The sequence below is a fragment of the Ostrinia furnacalis genome, unplaced genomic scaffold (genome assembly GCF_004193835.3).
Source record: "Ostrinia furnacalis isolate ACB-3 unplaced genomic scaffold, ASM419383v2 OfSCF1460, whole genome shotgun sequence".
NCBI lineage: Eukaryota > Metazoa > Arthropoda > Insecta > Lepidoptera > Crambidae > Ostrinia > Ostrinia furnacalis.
In genome coordinates this window covers 38307-56573 of record NW_021131699.1, presented here as the reverse complement: position 1 = coordinate 56573, position 18267 = coordinate 38307, and the positions used below count along the sequence as shown (strand labels likewise).

Below are 18267 nucleotides of genomic sequence, written 5' to 3'. Positions count from 1 at the left end.
AATCCGTCTCACAAACACAGTTCCGTACAATACATTAAGTACAAGTAATTCACCATTTAAAACCTAAGATCGAATGTCAAACCTGAGATGGTTTTTGATTTTAAATTACTACCACCTGAATACAGATAGTCGTATGTAGAGAGATTTTGATTTGATTTTAAGTGTTCATGATTGAAAATGGAAGAAGAAATAAATATTAAGACGGGCATAATGGATGCCATAGCGCCTTAATCCTTCAAGCTCCGCGAATCTAGACACAATAGATAATCAATTGTTATGACATTAATTAATGCCGTCTGGGACTCAATCGGTTAAACAAGTAGTTTAGGTGGTTCCGGGTTTGCCTCGTAGAGTAGTTTCCCTGCAGACTTTTAGCAGAGTAAATACAAATGAGTAGGTCATCTTCATAGAAACGGCGCAACACCCCGCTAATCCACGCTAAATTTTGTCAGTGTGTGCGTGCGCGCCGCATACGTATTGGCGCGCTCACATACAAACCGCGCTCGGTGCGTTTCTATGAAGATGACCTAGTACTCATTTGTATTTACTCTGCTTTTAGTCGGCCTATATGTATAATAGCTTGTCGGCCGTTTGGTGTAGTGGTTCAGAACGGACTACTATGCCGAGAGGTCCCGGGTTTGATTCCCGGCCGGGCAGAAATTGAAATGATGAATTTTAATTTCTGTGACGGGTCTGGGTGTTACTATGTATAATATGTATGTATTTAAAAAAAAAAAAGTATATAAGTAGTATATCCGTTAAGCTAGCACCCATAACACAAGCATATTAATTGCTTACTTTGGGGCTAGATGGCGCTGTGTGAGATTGTCTAAAGAAAGATATTTAATAGCTAGGCTATTTGTGTGAGGTGTAATGTGCGTAGGTACATTTTCAGTGCTAAAATCAAGTGGCAGTGGGCGGGGCAGGTACATAGCTCGCAGAACGTGGCGACGACGACGGGCTGAAGACGTAGTGCGGGCAGGCCCCCACTAGGTGGACTGACAATCTGGTGAAGGTCGCGGGAGGTGCCTGGATGCGCAGGTCCGGTCGTTCTGGAAATCCTTGGGGGAGGCCTTTGTCCAGCAGTGGACGTCATTTGGCTGAAACGAACGGACTTGTTTATACTGTTAATGGACTACCGAACTATCGGCCGACAAAAAAGTCTGTAGTCTACAGTCGGCACGTCAAGCTACTCTTACTCACTGTGGGCTCTTATTTACTTGTAATAGGGGCAGTGCCGTAACTAGCCTTTTATGCGCCCGGTGCGAGCTTTTAAAACTGCGCCCTTGAAAAATGCTTGGTCTGGTCATTTCTGCGCCCCTCCAGGGTCTGCGCCCTGTGCCTGGGCACCGCTGGCACCGCCCTAGTTACGGCACTGAATAGGGGTGATTTTTCAACAAGAATACGTTGATGTGCTGTCGTCTGTACCTATAAGGTTGCGAGCACGTTGCGGGTGACTTTTTGTACACCACGACAGTATTATTTCTCCTATACACTTTTATAAAGAGAATAAGAGAGACAGCGAAGTACTTAATCTTATCTATGGAGAGACATACTGTCACGGTGACAAAAGTCTATCGTGCGGGCGCCCCTTTTTTTTTTATCCACAACGAGGAAGCTCTTGGCCTGTATTTCATGGTAAGTGACGATCAGGCCGAAGGTGGAAGTGAGCTTCACCCGGAATCCTCAACCACAGAGGGACTGGCTATCTTACCTTTAACTGCCGGAACACAACAATACTGTTAACATTGTTGTTATGGCGACAGACTTAGGTAAGATGGTGGTAGCTTAGCCAGGCGGACTTGGAACAAGGCCTACCACCAACAAACCCGAACATAAGAAACTGCCCCCACTGGGAATCGAACCCTGGACCTCTGCGTTGGAAGCAGGTGGTGTAACCACTAGACCACAGAGGCGGTTAAGCGGGCTTTGTAATACCACAACGGATCCCTAAAAGATGACGACCGCCGATACGAGCACTCACTTTGTGACTCTCACAAACACAACATTGCTATCTTGACTCTGAAAATTGTGATATTTCATATTTTGGTATGTACCATTTGAATTCCTTTGGAACGATAATTTATTTTAATATTATTTGTATTAATAATATTTGTGTCTAATATTTAAAGTGAAATCTAGTGATTACGGAATTATTGACAGAAAAAAGATATTTTTTTAATTATTTTTGCAGAGTAGTTAAACAAACAGTGAATCCTAACTTCAATGTATTTATAATAAAATGAAAATCACATTTGTAAATCCATCCATCATCGTTTGTATCGATGTATAATCGATTTATTTATTATTTGTTAATAAATAAATAAATGTAGGTTAATTGGTATAAATGTTTGAAATTAAGTGAAATAAATATAACCGTTATTTATCATCATTTGCAAATATAACCATCATCATCATTTGTAAATATTGTCTCGCATCAATGGCTTTTTCAGTTTGCTCGTAGAAAATTGCGAGAAACTATTCTACTCTCTCAAAACTCAATAAAAGTAACTTAATAATAATTAAACATCCCATTAAAAAAAAAACATTGATTCTGGTAGCAAAATACCAGTAAAAAAACAATAAAGACTAGTTTTTATCCAAAGTGATGAATAAGTTTGGTACATTGACAGTTTCAGTGTGGGAAATTATGTCAAAATCACAAGTTTATTCTTCAGGTAAATCTGATGATTGAAAAATTATCCATAAGACTTTCTATGACACAATAACCACAAAACAAAAACGTGGTGAAGTCGCGGGCAAAAGCTTATATTTTGTAAATTAAAGGTTTTAACAACACTTCTGTTGTAATATAGTCGGCCGTTTGGAGTAGGGGTTCAGGACGGACTATTATGCCGAGAGGTTCCGGGTTCGATTCCCGGCTGGGCAGAAATTGAAATGATGAATTTTAATTTCTGTGACGGGTCTGGGTTTTTTCTATGTATAATATATGTATGTACTTATTTCCAAAAAAAAGTTTTTAAGTAGGTATGTTTATATCCGTTGTCTAGTACCCAAAGTACAAGCTTTGCTTAGTTTGGGACTAGAGGCGCAGTAAAAAGATGTCCAAGGATATTTATTTATTATTATGTATATCACACTTAGATAAAAATAATAATGTTATTAATTGTCGTGCCGGTTTTTGCTTTACTATTATTTTTACAAGAACTTACTAAATGGACTTCCATTCAGGATGAAGAGTAAAAATCTTACAAATTGTTTTTATCGTTTACAGGATCCGGTTAATTTCTGGAGTTATTTCAATGTAGAAAAATTAGAAAATGTTTTTCCTTATTGGTGAGTAGGTACTTTATTTTAAGCATGTGTTTGTTTATTTATTTTTATCAGGATCATTTATCAGTTTACATAATTTTATTAACGTTACAGGTGGACTAGTATTACTATTTCCTGCACCTAGTGCTGCTAGATATCAAACACCTGCAGGAGATGGCTGCACAATAAGTGACAGAGTTGAGTGCTACTTCGAGGTATACTGCTTTAATAACTATGATACCAACTGGGATAGGTTTCGGCGCAGAACGGTTAGCTTCACCCGCAACAATGGGATTGAAGACATTGATTATGACGAAAATGGCATGCCACTGCCTCCCAGCGAACATAGAAACGAATGCCCATCATCAGACTTCATAAATTACAACGGAAATTTTCTCTACAAGATACGTCTTAAGTACAAAGACAGTTCAATTGTTACATCAGACCCAATACCTCGTGAAAATCGCAACTATAATTATCATATGAAAGCACCACTCTCCATAATAACTCATTTGGACTTAAGCAGTAACGAATACAACAATTCACCAAATTTGAAGCGACTGGAAAATCTCTCTTTCCTGAATCTGTCCAGTAATTATTTGACCACAGCAAGCCTAAGCAACCCATCGGAGCTGCCAGCATTAACAAGTCTCGACTTATCTTTCAATATGATTAATACAATTGAACTACCATCGTCAGGAAATATCTATAGGAATCTCAAGAATTTGAATATATCGCACAATTACTTAGTGGATATACCCGATGCCATATTGGATGCCTTCACGCAGTTAGAAACCTTAGATTTGTCGCACAACTACATTGACGCCCTAAGTATTTCCACATTTGAGGGTATAAAGAAACTAATGTATTTATATCTATCCCATAACAGACTTTCCGATATAAATTACTCTTTATTCAGATTCACCGATTTAATTGTTTTGGACTTGAGTCACAACCGAATTGAAAGTTTAAAATTGAGAGATTTTGAAAAACTATCTAATCTGCAAACCATTGATCTAAGTTTCAACTCTTTGGTTAACATAGAAACTGCAGTTTTTTGGAATATGCATTCTTTAGTTACATTGAATTTACATGAAAACAAATTAAAAACATTAAACAAAGACACATTCTTAAATGCAACCAGTTTAAAAAACGTTGATATATCAAAAAATAGTTTTAATGTGTTGCCAAGAGGATTATTTAAGGGGAAGGAACTAAATTATTTTGGTGTAAATGGAAATAGTTTAGCTGGTCCTCTTTCGAGTGGAACATTTGAAGGTCTAGGCTTAGTCACAAGTTTGGATTTAAGTTATCAACATCTAGCAAGTATTGAGGACAATGCTTTTTTAGGCCTAGAAAATGTCAAAATAATGTTGCTGAATAATAATGAAATTCAAACTTTATCTAATAACTGTTTCAGGGGACTACGAAATCTAAACACCCTAAATTTATCCAACAACAATATCACTAGTATACAGTTTGATGCCCAAGACCTTATTAATCTGCGTTTTTTAGTTTTAAGCAATAACCTTTTGACCCAAATTGAGCATGAAAATTTTCAAGGACTAACTCTTTTAAATTTCTTAGATTTGTCAAACAATAAAATATCGAAGTTAGAGTCAAATTCGTTTAAATCATTGCGTGATTTAATCAATTTTGAAGTATCAAACAATCCTTTGACTGGGTCACTTGAAGAAAAAACATTTGATGGTCTAACCTCTCTTCCAAGTCTAGTTATATCTTGCACACAATTGACTACTATTGAGAATGGTTCATTTATCGGAATGACACAATTAAAGGAGTTAAATATGTCACAAAGTAAAATAAACGAACTTCAATACAATGCGTTTGTGAACACTGGAGCAATAGAAGAAATAGATTTATCTTACAATCAACTCAGAGTGTTCGAAGTAAATGCCACAGAACTAGCAAATCTACGTATCTTGCTGTTAAATAAAAATCTTTTAAAAACTGTTTCTTCAACAACATTTGTAGGGTTGTCACACTTGGCAACATTGAATTTGGCGCACAATACTATCAAAGATATCAATGATGAAGCTTTTCAAAATCAACCTGATCTGACACATTTGGATTTATCTTACAATTTAGATATCAATTTTACTGATGCCTTTATTTCGAAAAATAAAAATTTGTTTAATTTGTTGTTATCAGGAATACGAAATGGAATAACATTTGCAAATGTCGGAGACACTCAGCTAACTGGCCTTGAGATCCGCTACTCTGGTTTAACTAATGTAAGTGCGATAAACCTTAGAGAGTTGAATCAGTTGAAAAACGTAGACTTGAGTAATAATGAAGTCGTTAAGTTGGAAGTTGGGGCGTTTACTAATCTTACTCAACTCACTCACTTAGATGTAAGCAATAACAAGTTGGAGTTCATACAACCCGGAGTTTTTAAGGACAGTACCCGTTTGAGTTTTTTGAACATATCACACAATTCTCTCACTGCTATTTCCTATGGAATTTTCCGTGGTCTTATTTATTTAAATACTCTAGATATGTCCTTCAATGCTATTAACAGTTTAGAGAGTGAAAGATTTTATGAAGTTCGTAGTTTGAGCGTGTTGATAGTAGATCATAATAAAATTGATACCCTAAATATAGAAGATTTTGCAGGCACCAGTTTATCTGAACTTAGTATCGGAGATAACCCTCTACCATGTGAGTTACTCGTAAATTTTAAGAAACAATCTGTTTCTTTTGCGGTCACTGCGATAAAAATTGATGAACATACCGAAGAAAATGTCGATGGTGTTACTTGTAATATGAACGGGCAATCTTATGAGAAAAAATCAGCTACTCATAATTTTGACGACAAAGCAAAAATTCTTTTCGATATAAAAGAATTATTAACAAAAATTCTACAACAAAAACCAATGTCAACACAAAATGCAAGTAACGTCAGTTTGTTTGAAAATACCAATTTAAAATATTTGATGAATATTTCGAAACAAATTGATCGAATTTCATTTCAGAATGACAATTATTCAACGAATTTCAAAAGTTTTGTTGAGTTTAAAGAAAATTCAACTGAACTATTAACAAAAGAGACCAAACAAACGAATATCTTATTGGACAGAATACTGAGTACATTAAATAAAAAATCAGTCCAATTAACAACTCCTTTTCCAATATCCAAAGATAATGCTTCCAATGATTTGATACTGTATATTAACAAGGTGAAAGAAGATTTAGAAAACGCTTTGGCATCTGAAAAACTTAATATTATAAGTGAACTAGATCACAAAATTTCTGTTCTCAAAGCTCAATCACCTACTTTAATTTCGAGGAGTCCAGTTCAAAATAAGTTGATGGCAACGAAAGATGTTGCTGGAGGTGGTAATAAATCAATTTTTACAGAAACTTGCGTAGCGTTGATATTAATAATATTGGTGTGTCTTGTTTTGTATAAATTTTACAAATCTAGAATGTTCGTTCGTGCAAGGAGATCTTATAGCACTCGAGAATTGCCCGGAGCCATGGAAAGTCAAAATTTGTAGTCCATGAATATATTTAAATTAAAAATAAGCAATTATTTATTAATTTTAATATACCAAGAAAGACATAAGCCCTAAAATGTAATCTGCCAAAGTTTAGCAATTTTGGCATTATGAATGCGAATGTTGGATACTCAAGTATTACAATGTACCTACCTATGTTTATGTGATTTTGAGATTAATTTAATTTTCAATAAATACAATATTATTGTATCATAGCTGTATTGTTTTATTTAGATAAGCGAAAAGTGTTACAAGAACCATAAAATTAATAAGTACAGTACAATTAAAAAGTCGAGTTTTGCATAAAAAATTGCCAAGTGGGTGTCGTGCTTTTTACATTTCTTTTTCTTTTGCTTTAAATATTTCACACATTTCTACATAACCTGTTAAAAAAATTTCGGTGATAAAAATGTAGTGGTGTATTATATCGCTGAATTCTGTGTTTTGACCTTCGATTTTAATAAGCTTTTCCGTCAATTTCTGATATGGCATGCAATTTGGCACTGTTTACCTGTTATGATAAATAATATTATAGGTAGCTGCAAATTCTGGAATATAGGCATAGATATTATTTTAAAGACATACAATAGTTAGCCTAGGCGCAGACCATCGATTTTTCTTCGGCCGATAATTTAGTCAGGCAGTTGATCAGTATGGGCATGTATGAAAGTGCAAACAGTACACCGATTTAATTTGGCCGATTCTTCATACAATTTAAAATCGGGCCCAACAGAACTGTCCGCTAACTAAAAATCGGTGGTCTGCGCCTAGTCTTAGAGTCATATAACAATCATGTATACAGGGTGACAGGGCAACTCGACTTATTCCTTGAAAATAATTATACTAGAGGTCATTAGCAACAAATTAAGTCCCGTGAACCAGTGGTCAAAACTGAGGGCTTAGTGTGAGTTTACATCAAACGTCGTCACTAATGAGCGCGTAAATAATGACATTAAATGTATGGCGGGTTGTACAGCGCCCCTAGCGGAAACTTTCAAGAACTAAAATGTTCGTTATATTTTTGAACGCGCTCACTAGTACGTTTGATGTAAACTCACATTAAGCCCACTGTTTAATGTTTTTTTGCAAAAAGTCAGAAAAATCAAGAAAATCGTATAACTTGGTAACCATCCAGTTTTGACCCCTGGTTCACGGGACCCTATATAAAAATGAATTTCTTGGTCACGGATATTATATTCTGAGGTCACGGCATGCGCACGCACGATTCACGCGTGAACTGCTGATTTGATTTTTGAACCGATTTCTCTAATTATTTTTTGTTGTGAAAAGGTTCGTAAGATAAGATATGGAAGGTAACATAGATCCCACCGCCGCTCGACTATTGTGGTGAGCTCACTCGTGACACAAGCTTATTTAGCTTACCACGAGAGGCTAACGGGACTATTCGTAATTTGGGCAATACAAATTGCTAATAATCTTTAAAAAATATATAATGATAGATGCACGGAAAAATAAAGAAATTGAGTAAACTTATCCGAATTAGAAGCGACCTTCAACCATCTGTTTCCGATCTATCTCCCATCCATCCATCCATCCATCCATCCATAATGAAAAATGTTTAAGTTGTAAGTACCTATGCTTATTAAAAATAGATACTGAAAATTACTTATTCCAGCTATTTACTCAAAATAAGCCTTAAGCTTTAAAACGTAAGATGGGCAACATAGGTGAATAAAATTTTCTTTGTTCTTTTTTTTTCGAAAAATGCCACGATTAAATTAATTAAGATAAAGTACTATTGTTACATTGTTGTGTAGAGCTTATTAAAAAATTTTGAATACAAAATCACCCTGTATATTTATTATTTTTTCCTCCACTCCTTATCACGTTCGTTATTACTCCCGTTTTGTTGGTGGGACCGTTATCAAAAACCCTAAATCCTGGTATAAATAGGCTGCTGAAACTTTTCCTTGTCAGTCTCCTAACTACCATGGCCGAACAATCCTAAATTTTAAAAAGTGTTTGAACGTAAAGAGTACAAAATGGGTGAGTGTTATTTTGTTTCTTAGTAATTATTATGTTCTTACATGAAATAAGTGCAGGACCTTTTGGGACAAAACCTTGGGGGAGGCTTTTGTCCAGCAGTGGACGTCATTTGACTGAAACGAACGAACAAACGATACATTAATTATGCTTATTTTCCATATTTTTCCCAAGAATATAATCTTAAACAGCTTGTCCTAAGTTGCGTCCGCTTCAGTTACACGCCCGCGTGCAATTTTTCGGTTTTTAGGGTTCCGTAGTCCTGACAAGGAACCCTTATAGTTTCGATATGTCTGTCTGTCTGTCTGTCCGAGTTTTTGCTTGAATACTATTGGCATTAGAGAGCTGTAATTTTGTGGAGGGATGTATATTAATCACGCCGACAAAACGGTAGAATAAAGAAGAACGGTCACGCCCCATACAAAAAAAACCCAGACCCGACAGAAACGAGACATATCTCAGTTTTTTTGTCATGTCTTAATTAGTTAAATTTATATATTTTTTATATTCGAAATCTATATAATATAACACCAAAATATTACCCTTTGTTTTTGTTCAGGCGCTATACAAAAACTAATACAAAATGCCTATTTATCACCAAAATTGGTAAATGTATGTACCTAAATCTCCAGGTCACCTAGATACATTCCATAGCAGCTGTAATAGACATTTAGGTACATACATTTACCAATTTTGGTGATAAATAGGCATTTTGTATTAGTTTTTGTATAGCGCCTGAACAAAAACAAAGGGTAATATTTTGGTGTTATACATAGATTTCGAATATAAAAACTATATAATTTAACTAATTAAGACATGACAAAAAAACTGAGGTATGTCTCGTTTCTGTCGGGCCTGGGTCACAAATGACCGTTCTTCTTTTGATAAAAAAATTTTTTTAGGGTAGCATAAAAGTGGGGATGCATTTTTTTTCTTCTTCTACCCTATCGTGTGGGGTATCGTTGGATAGGTCTTTTAAAATGGCTTAGGGGTTTCTAAGACCATTTTTCGATTTAGGGATTCATTTGCAAAATGTTAAAGTTTAAAGTGTCAATTTTTGTTCAAGTAGCCCCCCCCCCTCTAAAAACTAAACTGTTGGCTTGAAAAATCATAAAAAAATTCGTAATAATAGTGCTTTTTATGAACTTTCAAGGAAAACTATAGCGGTTAAGATAAATCAGTTAGTTTAAGAGTAATAGCCGTTTTACTCATGTATTAGAAAATTTTATACCTAATAAAAAATCCTTACAAGAAAATATTAAAAGTGACTTTAGATGAAGTAATTGCTTGCTTCTGAAATATATTGTGGTAACGAAGGAAAACGGAACCCTACACGACTGCGCGTGGCACGTCACGCACTTGGCCGGTTTTTTATATTACCTATGACACTCAGCAATAATGTGGTTTTCTATTGGTGAAAGAATTGTTAATATCGGTACAGAGATCCCAAGATTCCCTTACAATTTAACAAATATACAAACACACAAACTTTACCTCTTTATAATATTAGTATAGACTAGCTTTTGCCCGCGACTTCATCCGCGTAAAAGTAGAAAACGTTCTCATAGGATTTTGAAATGGTTTTACCGATGTACAGGACCTAAAAGCATAAAAGTGAATTAGTTCGATAGCTAAAAGAATAGGCAATAATTGACATCAAAAAGTTTATCAAAAACTCCCATTAAAATCTTTACGAAACATTAGAAACATAAAAATTATGACCATATTAAATTTTTCAATGGCACAGAAAAACTAGACCGTTAACAACATACCTTTTTTTCACTTTTTAGATGCACTAAGTAATTTAAGCTTTAAGTCAACTAGCCTAGGCGTAGTTAAGTAGTAAGGCCACCTATTATCGGGATGAATTCGCGTTTTATAGAGTCATGTTCAATTAATCACAACACCTAGATTAGTTGATTTAAAGCTAAGGTTTTAATATCAGTTTTTAGGTAATGACTTAGAAATGGAAAAAAAGGTAAGTTCACGGTCTACTTTTTTTGTAACATTGAAAGTTTTAAAAAGGAGCATCATTTTTTACTTATTTTTTTATGTTTCAAGTGTTTTTAAGAGATTTATATGGGAGCTTTTGGTAGACTTTTTGATGTCAACTTACTGTTTACTTAAAACAGTAAGGGTGGGTTGCACCACCTATCTTTAACGGTAACTATGACGATAACCGGTGCTTTTTGTATGGGAGCATGGTAAAAGGAGCATCATTTTTTACTTATTTTTTTATGTTTCAAGTGTTTTTAAGAGATTTATATGGGAGCTTTTGGTAGACTTTTTGATGTCAACTTACTGTTTACTTAAAACAGTAAGGGTGGGTTGCACCACCTATCTTTAACGGTAACTATGACGATAACCGGTGCTTTTTGTATGGAATTTGACAGATTTTTGACGGTTGTCAAAGTTAAAGTAAGATGGTGCAACCTAGCCTAAGACACGGGTCTTAACGCGACGTTTATGAATGAGTTACATTATGTACTCACGCCTTGACGTTTCGGCTGCGATGCTGCAGCCGTGGTCTCAAGCAGACTGGCTAATAATAATAATGTAACTCATTAATAAACGTCGCGTTAAGATCCGTGTCTTACTATTTTAATTGAAATGGAATGGAATTAATGAATCCACCCGAACTTAGAAACAAAAAAATTAAATAGCTGTAATTTTTGAAAACTAGGGATATAATGTTTTATTCCAGTGGATTTGTCAATAAAATTGATCATATTACTGCGCCCTAATGGGTCGGACACTGGTGACCGGACACACTGTATAGTAACCCCACAGTCAGGTCAGGCGGGCACTGCACTGTGGCATAATAACGCAGGTTTCACTATGATACATTTCAAGTTTTTCCTCTAAATTTTTTTTGTAAAATTTAATGTAATTTTTTTTGTTTATATTTTTATGTTTCTAAAGCATGTAAAAACGAGGCAATAAAGTATCATCTTATCTTAAAATATTTTTTTGTTTGTTTCAGAGTTGAGATTGGGACTGCTTTTATTCACATTCGTGCATAAAGTAATATCAAGTGAAGATACATCATGTGAAGCTGTTGTCACTAAAAATTCACCAGGATGTTTATTGAAAGTAACATGTAAACACCATTTGAAAAATATAAATTCACTAATAGAAAAAGATAAAAAAGATAAAAAATGTTCTGGCAGTTCAGGAACAGTTCCGATAATTAACATTCGTTTAGAATTTTATGATGTGCCTTTCAACGATGTAAACAATCTAAAAGAACTTAATTCTCTCAGTGATGAAATATGTAAAGACGTAAAGTATTTGACCATCAATGGCGGAGAAATGACAGAGGTACCGGAAGTAGTTTACAATAAAATGAATAATCTTGAGAGCATTCATTTAGAAAATAATAATTTAGTATCATTAAATATACACAAATTACTAAAAGAGAACTTGAAAATTTTAAGTGTATCTGGGAATAAAATTGACAAATTAGTCGAAGAAGCTAGTAAAAACAAATGTAATCTTGAAATAATTGATCTTAGTAAAAATCGAATTACTGACATTCCAAGTCATTATTTTGCTACCTGCGAAAAATTAAAAAAATTGTATTTATCTTCTAATGCTCTAAAAAAGCTAAAAATTGAACAATTCCATGGACTTCAACTACTAGAAATGTTGGATTTAGCGTTTAATAAATTAACAGATGTTGACCATAGTTTAAAAATATTTCGAGATATTAAAGAGTTATATTTGGATGGCAATAATTTCCAAACTATATCTAAAGATTTTTTTCAATCAATGCCGAAATTAACAATACTAGGTTTGTCCTCCAACAGATTGACCAATTTAAATGGCAGTTTAGAGCCACTTGAAGAACTGACTAAATTAGATTTAAGCAAAAATAATTTAACAGCTATTGATGATAAAATATTTTCCAAAAATGGAAAATTGGAGAAGTTAGATTTGTCTGATAACAATATCCGGGACATACAGCCTGGAAGTTTTAAAGGTAAGCGTATTACTGAATTTAATTTTGCAAACAATAAGTTGCAAGGTACCCTCATACGAGAAACTCTTGATGGCATCGACCCTATTAAACTCGATTTGAGCTTCGGGGGAATTACGGAAATAGAAGCCGATTGTTTTAGTTCCATGACAAAATTAAAAGAGTTGCTATTGAATCACAATCAGATTCAGAAAATTAATGAATTAGCTTTTAAAGGTGTAACAAGTTTAGAAAAATTAGATTTGAGTGAAAATAAACTTAATATACTAAATTTTCGAAGTCATGACTTAGCGAAATTAAAAGAACTGAACATAGCACATAATGAAATAGGAAATGTAAAGCCAGAAGTATTTGAAAACTTGCGTAATCTATTAAAATTATATTTATCACATAATAATATCAAGGAAATATTACTTAATACGTTTCAAAAACTAGATAAGTTGGAAGAACTCGATATTAGTAACAATCCTCTCGAAGATATAGATGGAAATACCTTTAAAGGTTTATCTCAACTTCAAAAACTTTTAATTTCAAACACATATATGAAATCTCTTGTAAGAGATGTATTTTCCGAAATGACAAAACTTCAATATTTAGATGCGTCTTCAAATAAGATCCAAAGTATTGAAAAAGACACTTTTAAAAATAACAAGGAAATAAAAGAGCTCTATTTAAGGGGAAATATGATAAAAAATATTGATGAAATATTAAATGGTTTAGTTAATTTAAGCAAATTGGATTTGAGCAAAAATGAAATAAATTCATTTACAAACGAAACATTTTCTTCACTTCATAAATTAGAGTTTATTGATTTATCTGATAATCAAAATTTAGGTTTAAAAAACCCTTTTGATAATTTGATTACATTAACAACAGTGAATTTGAAAAATATTAAAGAAGTCACTTTTGAAAATATTACAAATTCAAACATCAAAAATCTTGACTTGACATCGTGCAATATAATAGACCTCAACGCTGTTCACATTGACAAATTAAAGAAATTAGAATCATTAAAACTTTGTAATAACAAAATACCATCAATAAAACTGGACTTATTTGAGCAAAATGATAAGCTTAAACTACTAGATTTGAGTCAAAATCAACTATCAGAAATAAACCGCTCTAAGAATTTCGATTCATTACATCATTTGGAAACCCTGAACCTTTCATCAAATAATTTAAAAAAATTTACACCTTTAAATTTGCCAAGTAGTAAAACAGTCAAAAACTTTTTATTAGATAATAACAACATTGATTATCTAGACTTTGAAGGGTTTTCGCTTGCAGGAGTCGAAAAACTTAGCATTAGTGGCAATCCGATTCCCTGTACAGACATAGAGGAAGCAAGAGCTAAAAATTGGTATAACGATTTTAATTTGACAGCAATTAAAAATAACCTCAACGGTTGTAGTGATGCTCGTAATCCAACTCCTCCCCCGACAGAACCAGGTAAAAGCCCTGTACCTGTACCCCACCCCACTGTAGAAGACCCTACAGAATGGGCAAACATGAAGCAACGTATAAAAAATACAGATGAGAAATTAACTCAGCACATTAATGATTTTGATACTAATGTTAATAAGAAAATAGCAAACGATCACAAGGAAATATTAAACTCGGTCAATCTTATTGAAAATCGTACAGATACTGCAAATGCGAAATTAACTCAACACTTGAGTGATTCTAAAAATGATCAGAAGGAAATATTAAATACAGTCAATCGTATTGAAAAACAATTTAAGCAACCTACAAATACTGCAACAAGTGACAATTCTATGAAAACCTTGATGTACGTATCGGCAATTGGTGTAGTATTTTCAATAGTATTTATGTTGGTGAAATGTATTCTGAAAATGAGGTCAAAAAATAAATAGTGTTGAATATAATACCTAAATACCCTTGTACACTTTCATTCGTTTAATTACAATTATTTTTTAATGGATTTTATAATGTAGGTTATTCGCCAGTTAGTTTTAAGCAGTGTTTGTACGTGAGGCAATATGTTAATAAATCGTGTACCTAGTGCACATACGTGTGAATTTTTTATTGATTTGTGTGGTGTAAAAACATTGATGTATTTACTATTTATCTGTCTACGAGTATTTATACTGTACCTACATCGGCTTTTCGTCACTGATTACATAATAATATCAGACTGATTTTAAATTCTGTTTTATCACACTTATTATTCGTTTTTTAATGTACTTAGTGCCAGTAATAAAATGTAACTACTAAAAATAACTAAAAAGTTTAAATGATATGTGTCCTAAATAGAATTTAATGCAATAAACTATTTAAGCCTGTAGTCTCGAACTTTTATTTTCTTCCAAATTCCTTTGAGATCCGTGTAATTAAAATATTTAGTTTCAGTTATTCTGTCTTACTCCATCAGCTGTGGGTTTAAAACGTTTACTATTGTAGGTATAAACCTAGTTCATAATGCTTATTCTGGTATTAATTATGACTCCGATAAGAACCATAATACAATGAATTACAATGTCGCCATTTTACTCGTAGGTCTACAAATCAACATTTTCATTGTAATGAATTGGGGTAACCCGGTTGAGATGGGAATACAAATTAAATATAGGGTTTTAAATAAAAAAAGAACACTTTTTAAAGACCTATATTAAATGAATACAAACATCCTTTATTCTTAAAATAAGTGCGAAGTTCAAACAATTTTGTACTTAATTGGAAATAAACAGAGATGAGATTTACTCTGACACTTACGGCACAAAAAGCACTTCGCTTGCAAAAATTAAATAAGACACCTAATATTTACACTTACCTACGGGCTATTTTGAAGCACTTTACTTCCTTTCGCCCCCCGGAAGGGAGGCGGACAATTTGGGCATCGGTGATAGCGGTGACAGAAGAAAATAAAATCACAATTTCATACTAATATTTTTCCAGTCGTCTAGAATTCACTAGATGGACCGACGATCTGGTGAAAGTCATGAAGGCCACGGGAGGTGCCTAGTTGCAGACGGCGCAGCACCGGTCTTTATGGAAGGGGGCCTTTGTCCAAAAGTGGACGTCATTCGGCTGAAACGAACGTCTAAAATTCTTACATGTTGCTAAAATTTAATTAAGCCGTGTAGAAGCCAAAGGAGTAGAATTGTACCACTCCCGCTTTTCCCATGGATGCTCCATGGGAAGAGTGGGAGCGGTACTATTTTACGAGGATACGTAAGAGGCGATAGGGAGAAATACGTAAACATTAGGCCTCCCTAGTACATCTTCCGGCCCGTGGTCGCTACTAGAGAGCTTTTCTGCACCAACTTCCGTTCAGACGTTCTCAGTGAAAAATGATCTTATCGTCACCGTATGTAAACGCCGCGGCCAATCATGACGTATGAACACGTTTCTACGAGTAAGGTATAAGTTCATACACGACGAAAGACGTCCACTGCTGGACAAAGGCCTCCCCCAAGCATTTCCAGAAAGACCGGTCCTGCGCCGCTTCCGCGACCATCACCAGATCGTCGATCCACCTAGTGAGAGGCCTGCCCACGCTGCCACGCTGCTTTAGAGTATATTATGCACACATATGCAATCGATCTCTCTAGAAAATAGGGACCCGCTAACACTAGCGCCCCACCCCATCAGTTAATGGCCGCCCCCTCTCCTTGAGTCACGTTCGAGGTACATCGGCCGTGTCTTATTTAATTAAACAAAAATATAAATTAGAACAAAATTTGAAAGCATTCTACGGAACGGGTGGTAACAACTCGTGAAATTATTCGGATAAGGAAGAATTTTAATTTCGTGTTTTTTTTTAACTGAAAAACAGCTTTAAGAAAAAGTGAAAGGGGTATTGGAAAATATTTATTAATAGTCCAAAATAAAATTGTTTTTGCAGAATATGAATAAGAATTATTAAGGATACAAGACAAAGATAAAAAAACCAATTTCAATACTAGGTAGGTACTTTATTCACAAAATACCAATGAATCCAAAATCATGTGAACATTAATTTCTTCCAATCTCAGACAAATTATGTTTATTCAGATCTCAGATATCAAGGTGTAAAATTAAGTAACTTTTTATGTTTAAGACAATAAATTACTATTAACTACAAAAGCATAGATTGGACATCTGAATGTGGCATAGGTACTTCAAACGTCGCAGAAAATTATCGATTTTTGAAGTCACAAAATAAACAATTCAAGCTTAAATATTACTTGCCTATGTATTAGAAACAATGGATTTCATCTTTACCAAATGCAAGTCCGTTTTTTGTATAGGTACTTTATAAATTGCTTGTCCACATCGACCTCAAGCTTCAATGCGAAATATCAAATGAAATACTGATAATAAGCACACAAATTAATAATGTAAAGAATGTTTTAACGGGTCCGTGGCCCAGTGTTCCCCAGTGTTCGACGCACCCGTGGTCGACGCCCCCGATTTAAATTAATTTAATATCATATTTTTTTCGGCTTTTGCACTAAGTACAGTCAACGAAAAGTAATGAAAAATATAATATTTTTGGTTATAAATACTTAATAAAACTTTTATAATTTCAACCTTTATTTGTAGTTAGTTAAATATAGAGGGAGTAGAGTTTTTTAAAACTGGTTATTTAATTGTTATTATACAGAGTGTTTGGCGGAAGGAAACTTCGTGGGTTTATAGATAGGGACGTCGCGGGCACAACTAGGTAGTTCGTTTATAAACATTTTTGTGCCTGACTGTACATTTAATTAAAAAATTGCTTCAAATCAAATTTCACTGACCGGGGGCGTCGACCACGGGTGCGTCGAACACTGGGGGACTCGGGCACGGAAATAAATAAATAAAAGATTTATTACACAATTTTGCGTCATACGTAGGTACTTTTAATTTAATCTATACTATCTATACGAGTACTAATATTATAAATGCGAAAGTAACTCTGTCTGTCTGTCTGTCTGTCTCTCTTTCACGCCTAAACCACTGAATCGATTTTGATGAAATTTGGCATAGATATAGTTTGAGTTCCGGAAAAGGACATAGGATAGTTTTTATCCCGGTTTTTGAAACAGGGACGCCGCGATAAAGTTTTTCTGTGACAGAAAAAATTCCACGCGGGCGAAGCCGCGGGCGGAAAGCTAGTTTAGTAATAATATTTACGATTTGCAATACCCTTACAGGGTCATAAGTTGAGACTTTTAGTTAGTTTAAGATCACCACCTATGCACACTTACTCGTATGAAGCAATAAATGATTATGATTATGGTTAATAATATGATTTTACTCCATACGACTAGCCTTATACTCGTACCATAGTATAATAAATGTATTGCATACTTAGGCTGAGTTGCACCATCTTACTTTAACTTTAACAAACATCAAAAATCTGTCAAACTCCATACAAAAACACCAGTTATTGTTAAAGTTTGACCAGTGTGTGTTGCCAGTGATGGTATACGGATTTGAGACGTGGTTGCTTACTATGGGCCTCATGAAGGCTCAAGGTCACCCAAAGGGCGATGGACCGTGCTA

At 34.3% G+C, this 18267-nt stretch overlaps 2 protein-coding genes across 2 annotated transcripts; both read left to right on the top strand.

Moving 5' to 3' along the window:
* Positions 1–1961: 1961 nt before the first annotated feature.
* On the top strand, positions 1962–7009 carry LOC114352867 (protein artichoke-like). Its single transcript, XM_028304611.1, has 3 exons — positions 1962–2049; positions 3236–3297; positions 3388–7009. The coding sequence occupies exons 2-3, from the start codon at positions 3282–3284 to the stop codon at positions 6792–6794; spliced, it is 3423 nt and encodes a 1140-aa protein (XP_028160412.1). The 5' UTR covers positions 1962–2049; positions 3236–3281; the 3' UTR covers positions 6795–7009.
* Positions 7010–7537: 528 nt separating this feature from the next.
* On the top strand, positions 7538–15072 carry LOC114352868 (protein artichoke-like). The gene is made up of 2 exons (XM_028304613.1): positions 7538–8801; positions 11782–15072. The coding sequence occupies exons 1-2, from the start codon at positions 8798–8800 to the stop codon at positions 14649–14651; spliced, it is 2874 nt and encodes a 957-aa protein (XP_028160414.1). The 5' UTR covers positions 7538–8797; the 3' UTR covers positions 14652–15072.
* Positions 15073–18267: the final 3195 nt, after the last annotated feature.